Here is a 19,079-nt window from a genome sequence, read left to right on the forward strand (position 1 = left end):
GGATAATGCAAGCATGGAGGGAGCAATAATGAGCTGGAGAAGGGGAAGTTAATAATTACGGTCAGAACCAGAGATGTGAAGAGCATCATGCAGTAGCTTAGAAGCAGAAGCAGACCATACAGAAACCACCGAAGATAAATATCCAGTGTCCCCTCTCACTGAGAACCAAGGGAGAGCAAAGTACCCAATCAGGAATAAAACTTTAAAATCACACAGTTAAAGACCACTGACATTCCGGAGCTGACCTCAAAGGTCTATTACTTTCAAAGTAATTTGCTATTGTAAACTTTATTTCCCATCTGACCCAACAGTTATTTATTTAGTAGAGTTTTTAATTTTCTAGAATTTTAGTTTCTATCATTATATTACTACTATATTATTAATTTATAATTTTTCTGTCTTTTGAAGGAGGGAACCTTTCTTCTCTCCACAAATTCTTGCCTCCCTCCGCAGACCTATAGCCTTGCTAACCCGGAGGGCTGACAGGAGCCTCTGGGTCTCTCCTGCATTGGCCGCTCCTCCACAGTGAGAAGGCCAATCGCTGCCTGCACGGGGAAGGGTGCTCACAGCACAGAAAGGAGACGGGCTCTCTGCTGCCCACCCTAGGGACAGTGGAAAGCGCAGGGCCTCCTCCCTGGCTTCCTGTGGTCAAGTGCACCTGGGGCAGGGCACAAAACCCTCCTTCAGGATGCAGGTCAGTAGCCCCAGATCTCCCTGCAGCTTTCCATGTGTCCACACCTGACTGTGCCAGGCAGGCTGCACTCCTCCATGCAGCTCTGCAGATGCACTCCAGGACCCACAGGAGGGAACCACGAGGAGGCAACCACTGAGGCCTGAGGGCCCAGGTACCTGCTCCAGTGCAGCTCTACCAGAAAGCCCTGCTCCCCAGTGATGCTCCCAGGGTCTCAGGGAGTAAAGCAACACTTTGATCACCATGTTGGCAACCTGGGTCCATTCTTAGATAGTTAAAACTGGAGATAATGACTGAATGATTAACACATCAAACTTTCAAAATTTTCGTATTTTTTGAACTTGCATTATGTTTTTTTGCCTGATATAGAACCAATTTTTGTATATCCTTCACTCACACTTAAAACAAATTCTGACTTTAATTATTATACTATTCACATGTTTAATGTGTCTGTTTATTTGACCTGTTAACAATCTGACTGTGATATGATAAAACCTCCCCCAAACCACATGCCTGTTCATTTCTACTTATACATCTACTGCTGTCTCATGCACTTCGCTGTTAACGATTGTTGACACACCGAGTTAACCCCTCATTACTGAAATGTGTCAATTATCCACATAAAAATGATTCTTATGCCATAACACACTTGCTGTAAACTCTGCTTTATCACTAATATTGCCAAACCTACTTTTTGTTTGCATTTGAGTGACATACTGAGCCCAAGTTTTGGTCTTTACCCTCTGTCCGTTATGTTTTATGTCTATCTATTCTATGTAGCAAACCTGGATCTTTTTTTTTTAATGAAATTTCCTTCTTTTAAAAAACCTCATCTCCTCAATGGGGGATTTCATACATTTACTGGCATAAGTATTCTGATCAGGTGGATTTCTAGTATGATTTCTCCTCATGTTCCTAGGATTTTTTTCAAATGTTGATTTATGCTACCCAGATTGTTAGATTTTATCTTTTACAACAACGTGTCAGACATATGTTCTGTTTTTAATTCCAAAAGTGGTAAACAAATATTTTCACAAATACTCTAAAACATGTATCAGAATCATAAATCGTAGGAAGAAACTTGTCCATTTGCTTAGGCCACTGTCCTCAAACCCTTTTCCAGTCCAACATTTATCTACACATGCATACACACAAAGGTACATAAATCTTTCAACATTTTATCCTTTCATTCTTTTTCATCCCACAGTTACCATAAAATTTCCTTATTAAACATCAACCCTTTATTATTGCTTAGTGCTTTTATTATCTCTCTCTAGTTAGTTATAATTTTAAAACACTGACAGTTTCTAGCACAACTCCTCCATCTCTGCATTCTATTTTAATTCATTTCCTCTACAGAGTAACTTCAAAAAGATTCTCAGAAAAGATTTGTGGAACATTTCCCAAGACTTTACTGACCAATCTGTCTTTTGCCTATTCTCCTGAATGACAACTTGGCCAAATTATTGGGCCACATACCGTTTTGCATACAAGATACCCAAGAGATTGCTAATTGCAAGATTCTAAGACACTGGTGCCCAAAGACAATGGAACTATTAGGAAGGGCTTTGCATTGCCTCTCTTTCCTGTCCCTGTTTTACAGGGTTGGGCTCAGTTCTATTTACCTAACACAGGGACCAGATGCCCGCTGCCCGCTACCCAAGTCAACGTGCTTCTGCTTTTTCAGAGCAGATGCTCCTGGACTGACAGCTATTACCACGGTGGATTGACGCTGCAGACCCAGCTTCAGCCACTACTCATGCTTCTGAATCCTGTCCCACAGTAAGAGAGTTTATGGAACCATCTTCAAATTCTGAAATGTGCTCATTCTCCACTTTTGTGATACAAGAAGTCACCAACTTTTCCTATTCACTGACATTTTAGAGGAAAATTACCACGAAAGTGTCCCCAGTGCTTTCACTTCTACCACCACTTCCCATAAATTAACACATGGACTTGCTGAGAACGGGCACTAGCAGATCTCTAAACACGGCCTCGTCTAACACAGGGGAGTTCATCCACTGACTGAAAGTGTGTAAAGTGTCCAAAGTCTTGAGGGATACGGAAGTCATCCTTATTCTACCCGTGCAAGCCTCTCCCCATTCCTTCTCCCTCCACAGTAAACTTTTCCCAGTCGTGAGATTTAGACTAAAATTCACAAAAACAGTAAATTATTTATGAAAATCATTACAAGAAAAGGAGAAGCCGCCCACCTTATGTCTCATAGCAAAATGCTCACAAAGGAGGAAATCAACAAGTCCGACCCTGTTATGTGACTGAGTGAATAACTGTCCCTTTTAGCTCAAAGAAATTCTTAGAAATCACCTTAGCCCAAATTTGTCTTTTTTCAGAGGAGAAAACTGAGTCCCAGAAAGGTGATATTGGCAAGTCGTCAACCACATACGAAACATGCAGATTTTCAGCAGGGTTATAATTTCCATTTTAATTATACAGCCATTATCTGAATTTAAGTCTAGTATGATCTTTATAGGAACTAACTGGACTAAGGAATCTATAATTTATTACAAACTAACACGGAAAAATTACACTATTATAACTTAGTATACTGCCCGAGGCAAAACGGAAGATGAAGAGCAAGTTCCTGTACAAAGGAGGACAAGGAGCAGCCAAGAGTGGTCAGCCTACTCCCAAGCTGTGCATGCTGGGCAACTTCCGGCCCTCCCTTCTTCCCCACTTCCAGGTCACACTGACATGCACTCCATGGATAGGCTCTGTTTTCACCTGGTGCATTATTTCTGGTTCTATCATCCCTGTAAATTATATCCAAGATTAAGCCCATGACTAAAGCAAATTTCATTATAGTCTCACAACCGTTTATCCAAGCTGAAAACATTTTTCTCAAAGGAATAACTCTTCAATTACATTTGAATTTTCTGATTCCACAAGTTGGTGATGTTTGTAGTTAAGAAATGCAATCAATTACCTACCACATTCTAAAATTTGCTATCACTGTGGCTCCAGCCCTGTGTCCATACCTAGAGGGGCCATGAGCAGAAATGAGGGTCCCTATGTTGCACAGGGAAGAACCCGCAGAAGCAGCATGGTAAGAAAGCAGGAACTTCAGTGTCAGGCAGACCGTAAACTTAATACCAACGGTGCCACTCAACAGCTGAGTGATGTTAGACTGCTCAAAATCTCACATCTGACACAAAAACTAACTCAAAATGGATCACAGACTTACATGTAAAAAGTAAAACTATAACACTTTTACAAAAAGCGTGAGAAAATCTTGAGGATCTAGGGCTGGCAGAGTTCTTAAACTTGACTCCAAAAGCATAATTCATAAAAAGGAAAAATTGATAAACTGGACTTCCACCCCAATTAAAAACCTTCCTCTGTGAAAGACACTTTTAAGAGGATGAGAAGTAAACTACAGACTGGGAGAAAATATTTATAAAGCACATGAGACAAAGGACTGGGAGCGAGAATATTTAAATAACTCTCAAAACTCAACAGTAAAAAAACAATATAATGAGAAAATGGGCAAAGGAAAGAATCAACAAAACGAAAAGGCAACCTACTGAATGGGAGAAAATATTTGCAAATCATCTATCTGATAAAGATTTAATATCCAAAAGATATAAGGACTCAATTGCAAAAAAATAATCAATGAGGGGGCTGGCCCCGTGGCTGAGTGGTTAAGTTCGTGCGCTCTGCTGCAGGCAGCCCAGTGTTTCGTTGGTTCGAATCCTGGGCGCGGACATGGCACTGCTCATCAAACCACGCTGAGGCAGCGTCCCACATGCCACAACTAGAAGGACCCACAACGAAGAATATACAACTATGTACCGGGGGGCTTTGGGGAGAAAAAGGAAAAAAATAAAATCTTTAAAAAATAAATAAATAAAAAAGAAAAAAAAAACCAAAGAATCCGATTAAAAAATGAGCAGAGGAATCTAAATAGACATTTTTCCAAAAAAGACATACAGACAGCCAACAGATACATGAACAGATGTTCAACATCACTAATCATCGGTGAAGTGCAAATCAAAACCACAAGGAGATATCACCTCACATCCGTTAGAATGACTATTATCAAAAAGACAGCAGATGACAAGTGTTGCTGAGGATGTGGAGAAAAGGGAACCCTTGTGCACTGTTGGTGGGAATATAAATTGGTGAAGCCACTATGGAAAACAGTATGGAGGTTCCTCAAAAAATTAACAAACAGAACTACTATATGGCCAAGAATTTCCCTTCTGAATATTTATCTGAAGAAAATGAAAACACTAATTTGAAAAGATATGTGCACCCCCACGTTCACTGCAGCATATTCACAACAGCCAAGATATGCAAACAACCTAAGTGTCCATCAATGGATAAAGATGCAATACATATATACAATGGAATACTACTCCACCATAAACAAGAATGAAACCTTGCCATTTGCGACAACATGTATGCACCTGGCAGGCATTATGCAGAGTGAGACAAGTCAGAGAGAGAAAGACAAATACCGTATGGTCTCACTTACATGTGGAATCTAAAAAAAACAAAGAAACCCCACCAACTCATAGACCCAGAGAACAAACGGGTGGTTGCCAAAGGCAGAGTGAAGGGGTCAAAGGGGCAAACTCCTGGTTATAAAGTCAGTAAGTCACGGGGATGTCAAGTACAGCGTGGTGACTATAGCTAATAAAACTGTATTCATATTTGAAAGTTGCTGAGAGAGTACATCTTAAAATTCCTCATTACAAGAAAAAAATCTTTTGTAACTACCAGACTCGTGATCATTCTGCAATATATGCAAATATCAAGCACTATATCATACACTTTAATATTATGTTAACTATACCTCAACTAAAGAAAGAAAATGTGCAAAGGACACGAAGAGATATTTCACCCCAAAGAGTAGACAGACGACAAATCAGCACCAGAAAAGATGTACAACATTACGAGTAGGAAAATGACAATTAAAATCACAACACATCAATACACAGCTATCAGAATGGCTTTAAAAAAAAAGTGACAAAAGACCAAATGATGGTGAAGACGTGGAGACAGTGGATCATTCACATGTTGCTGGTGGAAATGAAAAATAGTACACCCCCTCTGGAAAACAGTTTGACAGTTTCTTTAAAAACTAAACATACAACTACCATATGACCCAGCAAATGCACTCCTGGGCATCTGTCCCAGAGAAATAAAAACTTAGGTTCACATAAAAACCTATACATAAATGCTTACAGCAGCTTTACTCAGCCAAAAACTGGAAAAAGCCCGGATGTCCTTCTGGGTGAATAGTTAAACTGATAGAGCCATACCATGGAATACTAAGCAATAAAAATGAACCGACTATTGACACACCCAACAGCTTAGATTAAGTCTCTAGAGAATTACAACGAGTGAAAAAAGCCAATCTAGAAAAGGTTACATATTGTTTGATTCCATTTCTATAACATTCTTGAAATAACAAAGTATAGAAATGGAGAACAGTTAGTGGTTGCCAGGGGTTAAGGAGGGGTTGGGGGCAGAAAGCAGGTGTGGCTAAACGAGAGCAACACAAAGGATCTTTGTGGTGATGGACCCTATTAACTTCAACACAATCCTGTACTAGTTTGCAACTCGTTACTCTTGGGGGGGATACCAGGTAAAGGGTACAAGAGAACTCTCTGCATTCTTTCATACAACTGAATGTGAATCTTCAATGATCTCAAAATAAAAAGTTTAATTTACAAAGATCAATGGTATATAAAACCCATAGAGATGTAATTAGATCCACAAGGACTTACGAGAAGCCCCAGCCATCCACCGCACTTGCGAACACCACGTTTCCCTGGTCTGGAGAGAAGTAGAGGTGGGAATCATCGGAGTCCTCCAGGCCAGCGCTCCAGTCATACACCTGCTCCCCTTGTTCAGGGTCTAGATTCACCTGGGATCCAGCCTCCCTTTCTGCTCTTTCTTCTAGGACTTTAGAAGTAAAAAGAGTTCCTGTGAGTGCGTTAATCTAGGAGAGATGGTGAAACGGCAGAAGGTCACTCAGATGCTCTGCATGCCCACGGGAGGAGACACACAGTCCAACCCTGGTTAAGCCTAGAGTCATCCGTCACAACTGGGGCTCAGATTAATACACATGGATGCAGTTGACACTTACAACGATAAATAACTTCCATGTTCTCAATCCATTCCTTCTAAACCCAGCAAACTAAACTATCAGGCTTCTGAAAAGTCATTTTTGTGATTATTCACTCAACGCAAACATGAGTGTTCATATCTTTGTTTCTATATTTAACTTGTTTCTCGGTACCAGGGCCCAATGTCACTAGGAACTCACACTTTCCACCCCCACCGTGGTGTGTAATCTTAGTCAACTCCCTCGTCATTTCTCACATCAGCTGTCTGAACTTCTTATCTCCTCTGCAGGCTCTCTTCCTGACCTCTAACCCTCACGTACTCTCACTCCCAAGTAAGTCATCTTGTTTCCTATCTCAGAGAGAAAATGAAACCTACCATTCAGAAACCCCACAAGTTCCCCCCCTTCCAAACTTCAGCCCCCACATCTGCAAACCCACCAGCCCGTCTTCCACTGCAGGGCAGGAGCATTCTCCCTATGCCCATCGCTGTGGGTCTCCACAGGAACTAGGTCCACTGAGGCATTCCTTTCCACTGCTCTGCCTTCAGCATTTGCTCCCGTTAGTAAGTAAACATTCTTAAACTGGTCTCCTCAGTGGTGCTCCACTGTCTTGAAGAAGAAAGGTCAAACCTCCAGGCGTGGCCACAGGCTCACCCCAGTCTGAGCCCTATATTCCTTTCTACTCTCCCTCTCATCACTGCTTAACAAGATCAATTCAGCTATAACAAACAATGTGCAGTTCTTTGAATGAAACATTGCATGATGCTTCTTCTTGCTTTTATGTCTTTGTACATCTTATCCTTCTCTCTTGAATGCCCTGCCACAGTTCTCCATCTGGCACACACAAGCTTCACTCCATCTCGAGGCTTCTGTCGAGAAGCTTTTCCTAACTTTCTTCCCCCCGACCCAGTCTGGGTGAGGTGGCCGTTGTTTATGCTCTCAAATCACACCCAGGACTTATCTCATCATTCTCCAAATATTTCTTTTAACTGTTTGTCTCTCCCACCACATGTGAGAACTTTGAAAATAGGGACTCTGACCTGTCTGTCTTCATAGTGACAATCCCTAGCACACCATGGCCATCCAAGAATTCATTTATTCAACATATAGCTATGTAAATGTTTGCTGAATAAATGAATGAATGAATGCTTGGGTAAAATTTCATCTAAAGACAGTAATAAAAAACACCAAAGAGGGGCTGGTCGAGTGGTGTAGCAGTTAAGTTTATACACTCTGGTTTTGCGGCCAGGGCTGCGTGGGTTCAGATCCCAGGCACAGACCTATGCACCACTCATCGAGCCATGCCGTGGCAGTGTCCACATTCAAAATAGAGGAAGGCTGGCACAAATGGTAGCTCAGTAACAATCTTCCTCGAGCAAAAATAGGAAGATTGGCAACAGATATTAGCTCAGGGCCAATCTCCCTCACCAAAAAAAAAAAAGAACAAAACAAACCCAAAGAGCTTCTCAATATTGCTTCACTTTGGAACCAAACTACAAGATTTTAAACAAAAGCACATGAAAACCTATTGTCTAAGCTTGATACTGAAGGATGCTTCCAGGAGATAGAGTGGACTCCCGAGAGGATGCTTGTCCTGTCGCCTCTGTTGTCATGATAACTCCAACACACAAATCTTCAGTGGAAAAGTCATAAATAAGAGAATTTTCTGTAGCTGTGCCTCATAATCAACTCGGCAACTTCCTTACAAGTCTTCTTTGAGCCCTAATTTTTAAAATACTAAAGTAAAGGATAAAATACCTGTTCTAAGATATTCTTGAGGTGAGAATAGGCCTCCTGGGGGGTGAATTTCAGTTCCACTATCAGGCGATCTATCTTATTAATCACTAAAACTGGACGGATGTTTTCAAGCCAGGCTTGTCGCAGAACTGCCTGTGTCTAATTAAAACAGAAAGGAAAATGTAAACTCATGATTTGACATCATTCAAGCATATTAGAAAATCTTGGTTAATAATCAGCTCATTTCGATACTGCTTTATCACAACTCAGATCACGCCAGCCAGACAGAGGTGTTCTCTAGACCCGCCCGAAGTGGGTAACACCGAAGCAAAGAACCACAGATGAGACACCGCCTTCCCTTTATGGACGGCACAATTTATTTGAGAAGGATAAATAAAACTGTATATAAGATGGTAAAACCTTTGCTGGAATTACACACACACACAGAGTTTAATTAATAATTAGAAAATAAACACCCAACACACAGGTCAAAAACAGAACACTCCCCACAAGTCCCCTGGACACATGCCCCTGGTCTAACCCCCAACTCGTAGAGCTAACATGCAGCTATTCTGAAGGCAGGTGCATTGATCTCCCTCAGATGAGGACGCCCAGACACCACACAGGCTGTGGCTGTGCTCCTCAAGTCGGCACCAGTGCCTCAGGGGAACTCAGACACAGCAACAGGATAATTACAGCCTGTCCCAGAATTACCACATTTCCTCCATTTGGGTAACTTAAATCTTTTTTTACTCTGTTTTAAAAACACTGAAACAAATACGGGTAAATTAAGAAGTAGGATACAAAGGTGACAACCTTTTTAAAGATAAAATATAAAGTTTCAAAAAAAACTTATTAAAGAACTGCACGTAGAGAGCACTCTGAGCTCCGAGTCCCAAGGCCCCATGTTCGCTCTGGCCTGAGGGGCTTTTCCAGCTCTGGAAAAGATGAGAAAGACTAGACAAGGACCAGGGAGAGTCAAGGAAGGAAGGAGGGAGGGAGGGAGTGTGCGGAGGCAAGCAGAGGCGTAAGTGTGGACCAGAAGCCAAAGAAGAGAACTTCTTTTACCCAGGAGAACTAGCTCAGCATCTTGCTGTCAACAATCTCTCAGCTCAGAAACCTTCCCACTGGAATAAAACCTCCAGATTCCCCAAAATTCACCCTTTCCCCCATTCTTGCTGAGTCCCTCTCTAAAAGGATGTCACAGACACTCCAGAGCATCTAAATTTAAAGGCGTCCTCTCTGAGGTCCCTTCAAAACTCAGGGGATTAACCCCCACACACACACTGCCAAGTGTGAAATGTGCCAGCTGACACGGCACACAGCGACCCGCGTCAGTCCCTCCTCCCCCTTGCTGCCCAGGTGAGCACGCTCACAGGACAGTCCACTACCTGCGGGCAGACTCCCTCCACTGCGTCCACCACGATGAGGCACCCATCGCAGATGCGCACGGCTGTGGAGACCTCCGAGGAGAAGTCCACATGCCCCGGGGAGTCGATCAGGTTGATGAGGTACTCCTCGCGACCTGTGTGAAGTGAGAACAGGCCCGTCAGTCACACGGGTGAACGCAGGCCTCCTCGGCATTCTGGAACAGGACGCTTCTGATAAGGCAGTGACGAGAGTGTCAGGAGCTGAAAGCCCGGTCAGCAGCTATGGTTCTGAGTCAGGACTCCCGTGGACAGAACTGTTGAACCAAAGAGCAACTGTATGAAGGCTGCAGGACGTTATCACTCTGACAGTCACCACCACAGAAGAAGGGCTGCCGCTGGCCAGGCGCCAGGCTGGCTGCACGTCACTGAACCCTGACAAGACCCTAGGAGACACACGTTACTGCACTCACTTCACAGGTCAGCAGTTGAGACCGAGAAAAGCCAGCGCTGAGAGAGCTGCTCCAAGGGGCCAGCGCAGGATGGGCCGGTGCAGAGAGACACAGAGAGGCCAGCCACACTCCCCACAGTTACGCAGGGCGCTGTGAGTGCTCAGTCACCATCACACTCGATCCACGCAATTAAGGAGCAGCTACTGTGCACCCAGCAGTGACCTCTGTGCTCTCACATGCATCACCTCCTTTAATCCCCACACAACAAACAAGAGCACTCGAATCACAGGAGGGTGACAACTGAGGCTGACTTGTTCAGTTTCAGCGCCAAGTCTCACATGCCACCTCACCCCAGTCAGTTCCCATCCCACTAACTCCTAAGTCGGTCCCAGACAAACCAGAACAAGGGCCACGCTAGGTTACAGAGGCTTCCCATTAAAACATTATTAAGAAAAGCAGCAGAACAAAACAAATTCATTAGAATTCTATACACTTATCCCTCTTTTACTGCTAAATCTGATAGAATTCTGTCAAAGGCAAAATAATTATTTAAATGCTCAAACACCTACACATATACTTTATTCAGTGCCTCCTCTCAGCTCAGTGTTTTTCAACTTCCATGTGCTCCAGAACCACTAAAGGGCTGAATATTATAATTTATAGGCCATTTAAAGGATTTTCCCCCGTGTAACCTTAACACCTTGACCACGTGACTTCTGCCCCAGGTGACACTGACAATGATGAAACAGCAACAACACAGCAGCCGCAGCCAAAGCCCACATCTGTGGACCGTCTCTCTGTGCCGGGCACGGCTCCAGGTATTTCACAGACATTATCCAGTGTCTACTCACAACCACCCTCTGCCGTACTTGCTTCTACTGGCCTGATTTCACAGAGCAGGAAACCAGGGCACAGAAAAGCTAAACGCCTTTCTCCAAGAAATCCAGTGAGAGCCCAACTCTGAGGAAAACTGCCTAAGATCAAACGGTTCAAACGGCACAGCTCAAGTTCAAACCCTCTGACTGCAAAGACACCTTCACATGACCCTCAAGAGACAGAGGCCTCGTCTCACACGCTGAGATGCCCGTGGTAGTGTTTCCGACACTGGCTATGGATCCTGAAGTGCACTAGGGCTCGGAGAGACTGCCATCAATCAGCAACAGGCTGCCTTCTTAAATACCATCCTCCTGGTGCCCTGGTCTTTCCATGCAAACCGCCTTATAGGAACCTGGCTCTGCGGCACCCAGCAGTTCCAGGCTGCAACCAGAGGAGACTGAGGATACCTGAGAGGAAAATCCAGTCAGTCCAAGAGCCAGGGGCCTGGAACGACAGCACTGCACCTGAACAGAGCCTGCCACCATCAGGTCTTAGGGCACCACTCTCCCAGCCACCCTCTGATCAGCACCAGGGCCTCATCAAACAAGCCAAAGGAAAGTCAGCAGCTGCAGCACGTTCAGGCCCCATCAGCTCCCATCACAGAAAACACGAGCTGTGAGGCTCTTGACACCACTTGGCATGTCTTAGCCTACACCCTTCAGTTCACAGGTAAACTAGCATGTCTGTCAAAAGGAGAGACTCACGCAACGCCACAGCATGAGCAGCAGGCCAGGACACGCCAGGTCTAAGGAACTCACCTGCTGCCTAGAAGGGGCTGAGACTCCTTCCCCAGCTCTGCAGCTGGGGAAACGACACCTGCATGTTCATCCGGCCAAACCCCAGGCTCTAGAGCAGGAGAACAACAAGCACCTTCCTACCCTGACAATACCTGGACCTGATGCAGAAGTTTCCGAGGCTGGGTCTGCTGTCTTCACAGAGTCTGAAGACACTCTCATATAGAAACCTCGGGCTTCCTATACAACAGTGCTCTTGTCTCGTATTGGGTTACAGACTTTTTAGAGAACACCCAGAAAAGCAAACATCCATCCACCCATATCTATCTATCTACACCACCCAATTATGCATCCAATTCAGACCTCTTGAAATTCATTCAGGGACAGCAGGTTCAGCTCTAGAAGGGAACAGAAAGCTAGTTATATATCAAGTGTTTCCACCTAAAAATATGCAAAATAAAAAATAAGAGTATGTGATCAAATAACTGGAAAATTAGGCCAGCCCTGGGGGAGGAGGGCAGAGGCTCACAACACACGTACATATTAAAGACTCAGAAAAGCTCAAGGAAGCCTGTCCAACTTTGTCTAAGCGAGTTTCTCAAATGTATTTGATCGTGGGAAAGGGAAAGAGCCACGGCTGGTCACAGAGCTGACAAACGCAGAGCTCAGCACAGAACCAGGTCTCCCACTCCTCTTTCAATGACCTTTTCATCTTAACTCTTTCCAAATAACTCCAAACTAAATTTCAAAGGGAGGTGAAAAGTAGTCCAACATCTTTTAGAGGAAAAACAGGCTGTAGGCACAACTCCTCTGCTGTGACTTCAGCCACATTATGCCTCGGGGAGACCTGCTTCCTCGAATGCCATCTACCACCTTTTGTGTGTGAGGATCAAAGAGAAAGACACACACACAAACAGCTGTGGGGTTTACCATGTTAGATATTATTACTGCTAATGGAAATTATAACCTTTTAGGCATGCGAAATGATCTTTCCAACGTGTGACGCAGTCCTGAAGCTGTGTACTGGACTCATCCCTGCTACGGCATCAAGGGACAGCCACTTCTGCTGCCTCATTTCCCAGGCGTTCCAAAACAAATCTCAGTTCAGGGGCAGCTGAGCCCCAATCCAATTTTTTTTTATGTTCCAGGTAACCGGAAAAAAAAAAGTTGGAAGACCTGAAGTTAATTATGGGAGACATCTTTCAGGCAATTTCTGCTGCTAACAGAGTTATGGAAAAGACCCTCCTCCTTGCCCATAGAGTCCTCTGGTTTTAAAGTACCAGGGGTAGTGGTTTCACTGAAGGCACACATTTGTCACCAGTACCTGCCAAAATATCTCCTCTGCGAACGGTAAAACTTCATGTAAGGAGGTCATTGTCCAGTTTCCAGAACATTGGAGATGCTCACTAAAGCACACATAGAAAGCCGATGAGAGGAAACTTTCCTTAAAATGAAGGGAGAGAGAAACACTCAAACTGTGGATGAAGATCCGTACTCTGCGCAAGCATCCTTTGTTTCAGAGCATCAGTAGAAGAACACTATTTCTAACAACACAAGTCTCAGCAACAGAGACAGGACCTGAGTTAGCTGCGCCACGTCCCTGAGTGCTTTCTTCATAGAACATGCAACACGTGTGGACATGAACTACATGCCAACTACAGAGCAACCACGAGCTCCCACAGGAACTACCACTACTGTCCCTTATACATTTTACATCAATATACAGAACAGAAGGTGCAAGTCCACAATACAGTTTACTCCTTAACAGAACCGTACGGCCCATTTTATCTCCTGTGTGTTGACACAGGTAACACGCATGGCAGGGTAACCGACTGTGTCCTCATGAGAAAGCTGCCACAACAAGAGGTTGTGGGTGGTTGACTCTAATGGTACAAATGTCAAAAGTGAGGTGTTTCAGGGAGGAATGAGGGAACAAGGATCTAGAAACAACTACAACCAACCACGTATAAGTTAAGTTTTCTTGCTGCATAAGCCTATCCCAAAGTTCTCTCCAGACCTTCCTCCAACACGAAACAAACCAGACCAGGTCAGAGCCACTTCTGATTACGGTTTCTCTCTCCTGCTTCTGGTTTCTCTCAGCATAACGCCAGTGCATGTAGCCACCTAGTACTACGTCCACACTGGAACTCTGACATCACTGAGAACCTCTCCATCTTTGACATCCTGCTGTGTAGCTAGTAAAGCTAGTAATTACACGCCTACATCGTCTTGATTCTTCTACTCATTGGCATTTTTGCTTGGAAGGATAAAAGAGTAAGAGCAGAATAAGAAACCCTGTAATAACAAAGGTAGATGTTCACTTCTTGGGACACACGTAAGGGCTCTAAACCTTTGCAACCTGCTTGAAATCTCTCTATGCTTACATCACCCTGGAGGGAAAGTCAGAGATCAAGGATCAACCATCTTTCACTCAATTTCACATTGTTAATATATGCCATTACTAAAAGGCACAGGTTCTACTATCAGAGCAACTGAAGGAGTAACAGCAATGTACCTAGACTAAGACTGTGCAGAGGGACATGGAGCTAAAAGGATATATACATACACACACACACACACATATAGACACAACGATATATATGTGTGTATATATATATTTCTTAAGATGAGACAGACTTGAACATGCTTAAAAGCTGATGGCAAGGCATCAGGACAAAGGGAAGGGAGAGGCTGAAGATACAGGAAACAAGATAATCAACAGTAGATAAGTCCAGAGCACAGGTCTTTCACAATGATGGGGGCAAGCAAAGATACTAACACCACTACGTTGTGAGGTGCGGTGGCAAGCAGTTGAGAGAATTCTTCCATTTTCTGTGAAACAGAAGGCAAGGATGTCTGCTGAGACTGTCGGGGAGGGGATGAGAAGAGACCAGAAAGCGCAAAAGAGCCGCTAGAGAGAATGAGCAAGACCCCCCCATGGGCTGGACTGACCTACTTCCGAGACTCCCAGTCCCAGTGAACAGGCTGGAAATGTAATGACTCGGTCCCCAGAACCATACCTGCTAACTGCTCTGTCCTTGGGAAAGTTTCCTAACCTCTGTGAACTCCACTTTGCACACATGTAAAGTGAGGATAATATCCATCTCCAAGGGTCGCTGTAGGATCCACAAAATCATGCATATGAGGCAACTAGCTGAGGATCAAACCATCACATACCTGGTTTCTTAGACCTGGCATCAGCTGAATGTGTCACAAAGTAAAGCATTCATTATCCTCCGAGAAAAAAATCTAATCTTCAGCCAAACAAGGGACAATGGAACTCTTCCCTCCCAGCCTCAGTCCCAAAGGACTAAGCAACAGCAGGACCATGTATTAATGCTCACCTACATGGACAGAAAGGGAAGCTACTGCCTCTAAATAAGAAAGACAACGTCCTGGTACACACTGGCCTTGTGAATCTGGATGGTGTGAGTCAGTTTCCCCATGGCCTCGTCTTTGGAGATCAAGACCAGAAAGCAAAAGAGCTGAAACCAACAGGGGCATAAATTTTCCACCCACCCACAGCTACTAGCCCCTAAGTTGGGGTTTACAAAGAGGTGAACTTGCATTTGCATCTCCGCAGAAAGTCCTGCCATATCCGTGGTCTCCACATTTGGAGTGCATACAAGCTACATGTGGTTGCCACTTGGGTGAGTCCCAGTGAACCAGGTTGTCAGCGAGCCTATGCCTGAAGTTACGAACTAAAAGTCTGTAGGTTAAAGCCCACTGCGATTTGTTCTACGTGGTATTTAACAATTTTTAAATAAGTTGTCAGTATTTTAAAAACTGGAAGATTTTACCAAAAATCTCGACGTCAACTTTTCTTGAAAAAACCGATTCCCACAGGCATCAATCAGCTGGAGCTGAATGGCACTTGCCCCCACCCGGAGGAGTGGAGAGGGTGTTTCAAAGGGTGGGCATAGTTCACTCTGCAGCCCTTAACAGCTCCCCCAGACTGCTTCCCTCACGTATAGGTCAACGCCAACACCACACCAAGAACTAAGAATACAGCACTTCACAATCACCTGTGACTGGTGTTGGAATAAGCAGTTAACTACTGGGGGGAAATTAAGTTAGATATCTACCTCACAGCTTGTACACGTGCACACACACATGCACAATTATGGTTGGATTAAATATAAAAATTGAAAACAAAACAATTGGTGGTGAAACTAGGAATGATTTTAATTCTTGTGTTTTACTGTATATACTATAACATACTGAATTTTCTATAGTAAACATAAATTTGTAAATTTAAAATTTTTAAAAAGATAAATTAGAATGAAAAGTCCATTTCAGAAGTTCTGCAATGGCACTATTTGCTCAGTGGTATGAAGAATGGCTACAGAGTAGAAATGACAGCAATATGCCTTTTGAGATCATTCAAAGAATAGTCCATGAATTTCAAATGAGTCAAACCATTTGAATAGATTCTAGACTAAAGGATTCTAAGGTATTATATCCCCTTAGGATTTTTTACAAAATGTGTATTCTTGGGTGTATTTCCTAACTCTTGAAATGATCAGATAAATGTATGATATCCTTGTGGGAGGAGCACAAAAAGAGGTGGGTAAGAAACAGGAAAATAACAAGGTTTAACAATATGGTCCCAACATTTGTAGCAAAATTGTGGTCACAAATGTAAAGATGAGAGAGGCTCTATTTTCTCAAGGAAGAACTAGGCCCCTGGAAAACACTAAGATAGGGTATCACACTGATAGTTTTCAACATCATTTCTATAATAATGCATGGTTTTCCTAAGCTTATTTACCTTAAACTAGAAAAATACCTTATCTTTCAATCCAAATAAGGATTTGAAAAAATTAGGAGTCAGAAGCAGAAAGGACTTACTTAACATTCAGTACAGAGATTCTCAAGTCAGAGAGCATCTGGAAGGAGGCAGAAAGGAGGGGAAGACATGGTGAACAAAATCCACCTGTAGAGTCTCTTCCACCTGCAGGCTTCCCTCCTCTAGAAGGGGGCTCCCCTTCAGACTATCCCACCTTCACAGCAGGAAACACCCCCTCCAGAGCATCAGTACTGAGACAGATAAGAATATACCTCCTCTCTCAGGTGCTCTGAGAGCATACCTCTCAGTCAACATCCCCAACTTCTATCCCCATCTTGCAGACGTGGAAAGCAAGGCTCTGCACCAATTGTCGCGTGTGATAACTGCCTAACCACAGCCCCTCTGTGCAGTCATGCTCACGGAGAAACAGCTGTGACACTTTATGACACCACTCCAACAACCACTGATCAGACTGGGAGGTGACCATCTAACCCGGGGGTGGCCAACCCATAGGTGCAACCTCTGCCATGGTCTGGCATAAGGAGACGAGCTGGGCCATGTCCTGCTCTTAAGAGCGTATGCTCAGAATCACAAGAGAAAGAAGCTGTAAGCAATGGAAATAAGGCGAAAAAACAGGAGTTGAGAAGAAGGGTCAGGGCAAGGTGGGATTATGAGCATGGAGACACTAAGAGCAGGCAAAAGCTATGAGATAAGCAAGAGGCTTATAGGGTAATAAGAGAGAGAAAAACACAGAACTCAACCCAAAGACAGCAGTGGAGTTCCAGACGGAAGGTCCAACTTTTACTGATGGTCTCTATGGCAATCTTGGGTCCAGAATCGACAGGTGATTTCAATTTCTATGAGATGTCACTCCAACAGCGCTTCTGCTTTTTGATTTTCCTGAATATTGTTTCCAATATCATTTCACGCATATTCTTTCAATAAGCCACCCCAACCCAAGCTGGCTTAAGTCTCTGTTCTGTGCAATCAAGAAAGCCTATCTAAAGCAAACCGAGATCGAGATGCCCAAGATCAGAGTCCAACAGAACAGATGGGAGACCCCTCAGTCCCCAAGGTCCTAGAGCCCCTCTCTCTCAGTCCCATACCAGAAAGACGAAAGTGAACTGGAACAGGTGAATGCCACGTAAACCTTAGTAAGACAGTTAAACAAAGGGGTGGGGGAACTGGAGCCAAAGTGCAGAGAGAGCAACTAAAACTGACACTAGAGGAATCTTCAAATAAAAACTCACTAATGATGTGAGTATAGAGAAAGGACAGCGACAGATCTTCTGAAGTCTATAAAAATAAGGAGAGAAGAGAAAGAAACTGACCACTGACCCATTCGCTGGATCACAGAAGGAGGACGGATCCTTTACAATGTGAGGTAGTTTTAAAAAACAAGGCATTACTTTAAATATTAAACACTGAGAATTCATGTACCTGAGAGCTTCAAACTGGTTTAGTACAAAAATAATTCCAAGACTCCCCTCAAAGGGAACCGTCATGCCTCACAGGGTGCGTCCCTTGGTGTCAGCACCAGAGATAACGACACTATGAAGGACAAACCACAGGTCAGGCCAATAGGGGAATAAAATATATCTTTACTATTTTCTTCTAACTGCAAAAACACACATTTTGTGTAAAATTTTCAAACAGTACAAAAAAATAAGTATTTTGAAAAGTGCAAGTTTCGCATAATCCAGCCCCTGGAGATAACTACTGTTAAGATTTTGGTGTGTGTCCTGCCAGACATCTTTATCTACATGCATAATGTATTTTTATTACCAAAACATTCATATCTTACAAGTATTTACTCTGCAACTTGCTTTTTGTCTCTTAGCATGTTTTTCTATATAATTACATGTAGATCAAACAATTGTGTGAACAGCTGCACAGCATTTCACAACACGGTGGTACAGGTTTACTTAACCACTTCCCAAGGACAGACATTAAGGTTGTTGGCGTTTTTTCACTAACACAGACTTTTTGGTGAATATCAATGAACATCTATCTCACAGGTAGAACTCTGTATGACATTTGTATGACGATTTCTGTCAGATAAATTCCTAGAAGTGTTACTGTCAAAATGACATTCTGACTTGGGGACAGCAAGCTTGAAGGATCATGGAAACCCACAGTTAAGTAAGACTCTAAACCCAATATGCAGGCCACGGGACAGAACAAGGACCAGCCAGGAAAGGGAGCACTAGGGCTGAACCAGCAAGGCCCTAGGACTCTGACTTTCCTCAGGAAGACACCCATCCCATCGCCTGGTGCACAGGGCCAGGTGTGAACGGCCAGCGCTGCTCTTAGGCCAGTCAACCATCCCCATCTGCATC

The 19,079-nt window shown here is 43.6% G+C and overlaps 1 protein-coding gene across 4 annotated transcripts in view; it reads right to left on the reverse strand.

The window, feature by feature from the left end:
• EFL1 (elongation factor like GTPase 1) overlaps positions 1 to 19,079 on the reverse strand; it is a 113,011-nt gene that overhangs the window by 84,790 nt on the left and 9,142 nt on the right. For all 4 annotated transcript variants that reach the window (XM_046652442.1, XM_046652439.1, XM_046652440.1 and 1 more), the window contains 3 exons: positions 9,914 to 10,047; positions 8,544 to 8,681; positions 6,445 to 6,659 (listed from right to left, as the gene is read on the reverse strand). In XM_046652442.1, coding sequence (XP_046508398.1) covers positions 6,445 to 6,659; positions 8,544 to 8,681; positions 9,914 to 10,047 — 487 coding nt within the window. The remainder of the gene's footprint in view (positions 1 to 6,444; positions 6,660 to 8,543; positions 8,682 to 9,913; positions 10,048 to 19,079) is intronic.

Source organism: Equus quagga, chromosome 2, assembly GCF_021613505.1.
Source record: "Equus quagga isolate Etosha38 chromosome 2, UCLA_HA_Equagga_1.0, whole genome shotgun sequence".
NCBI lineage: Eukaryota > Metazoa > Chordata > Mammalia > Perissodactyla > Equidae > Equus > Equus quagga.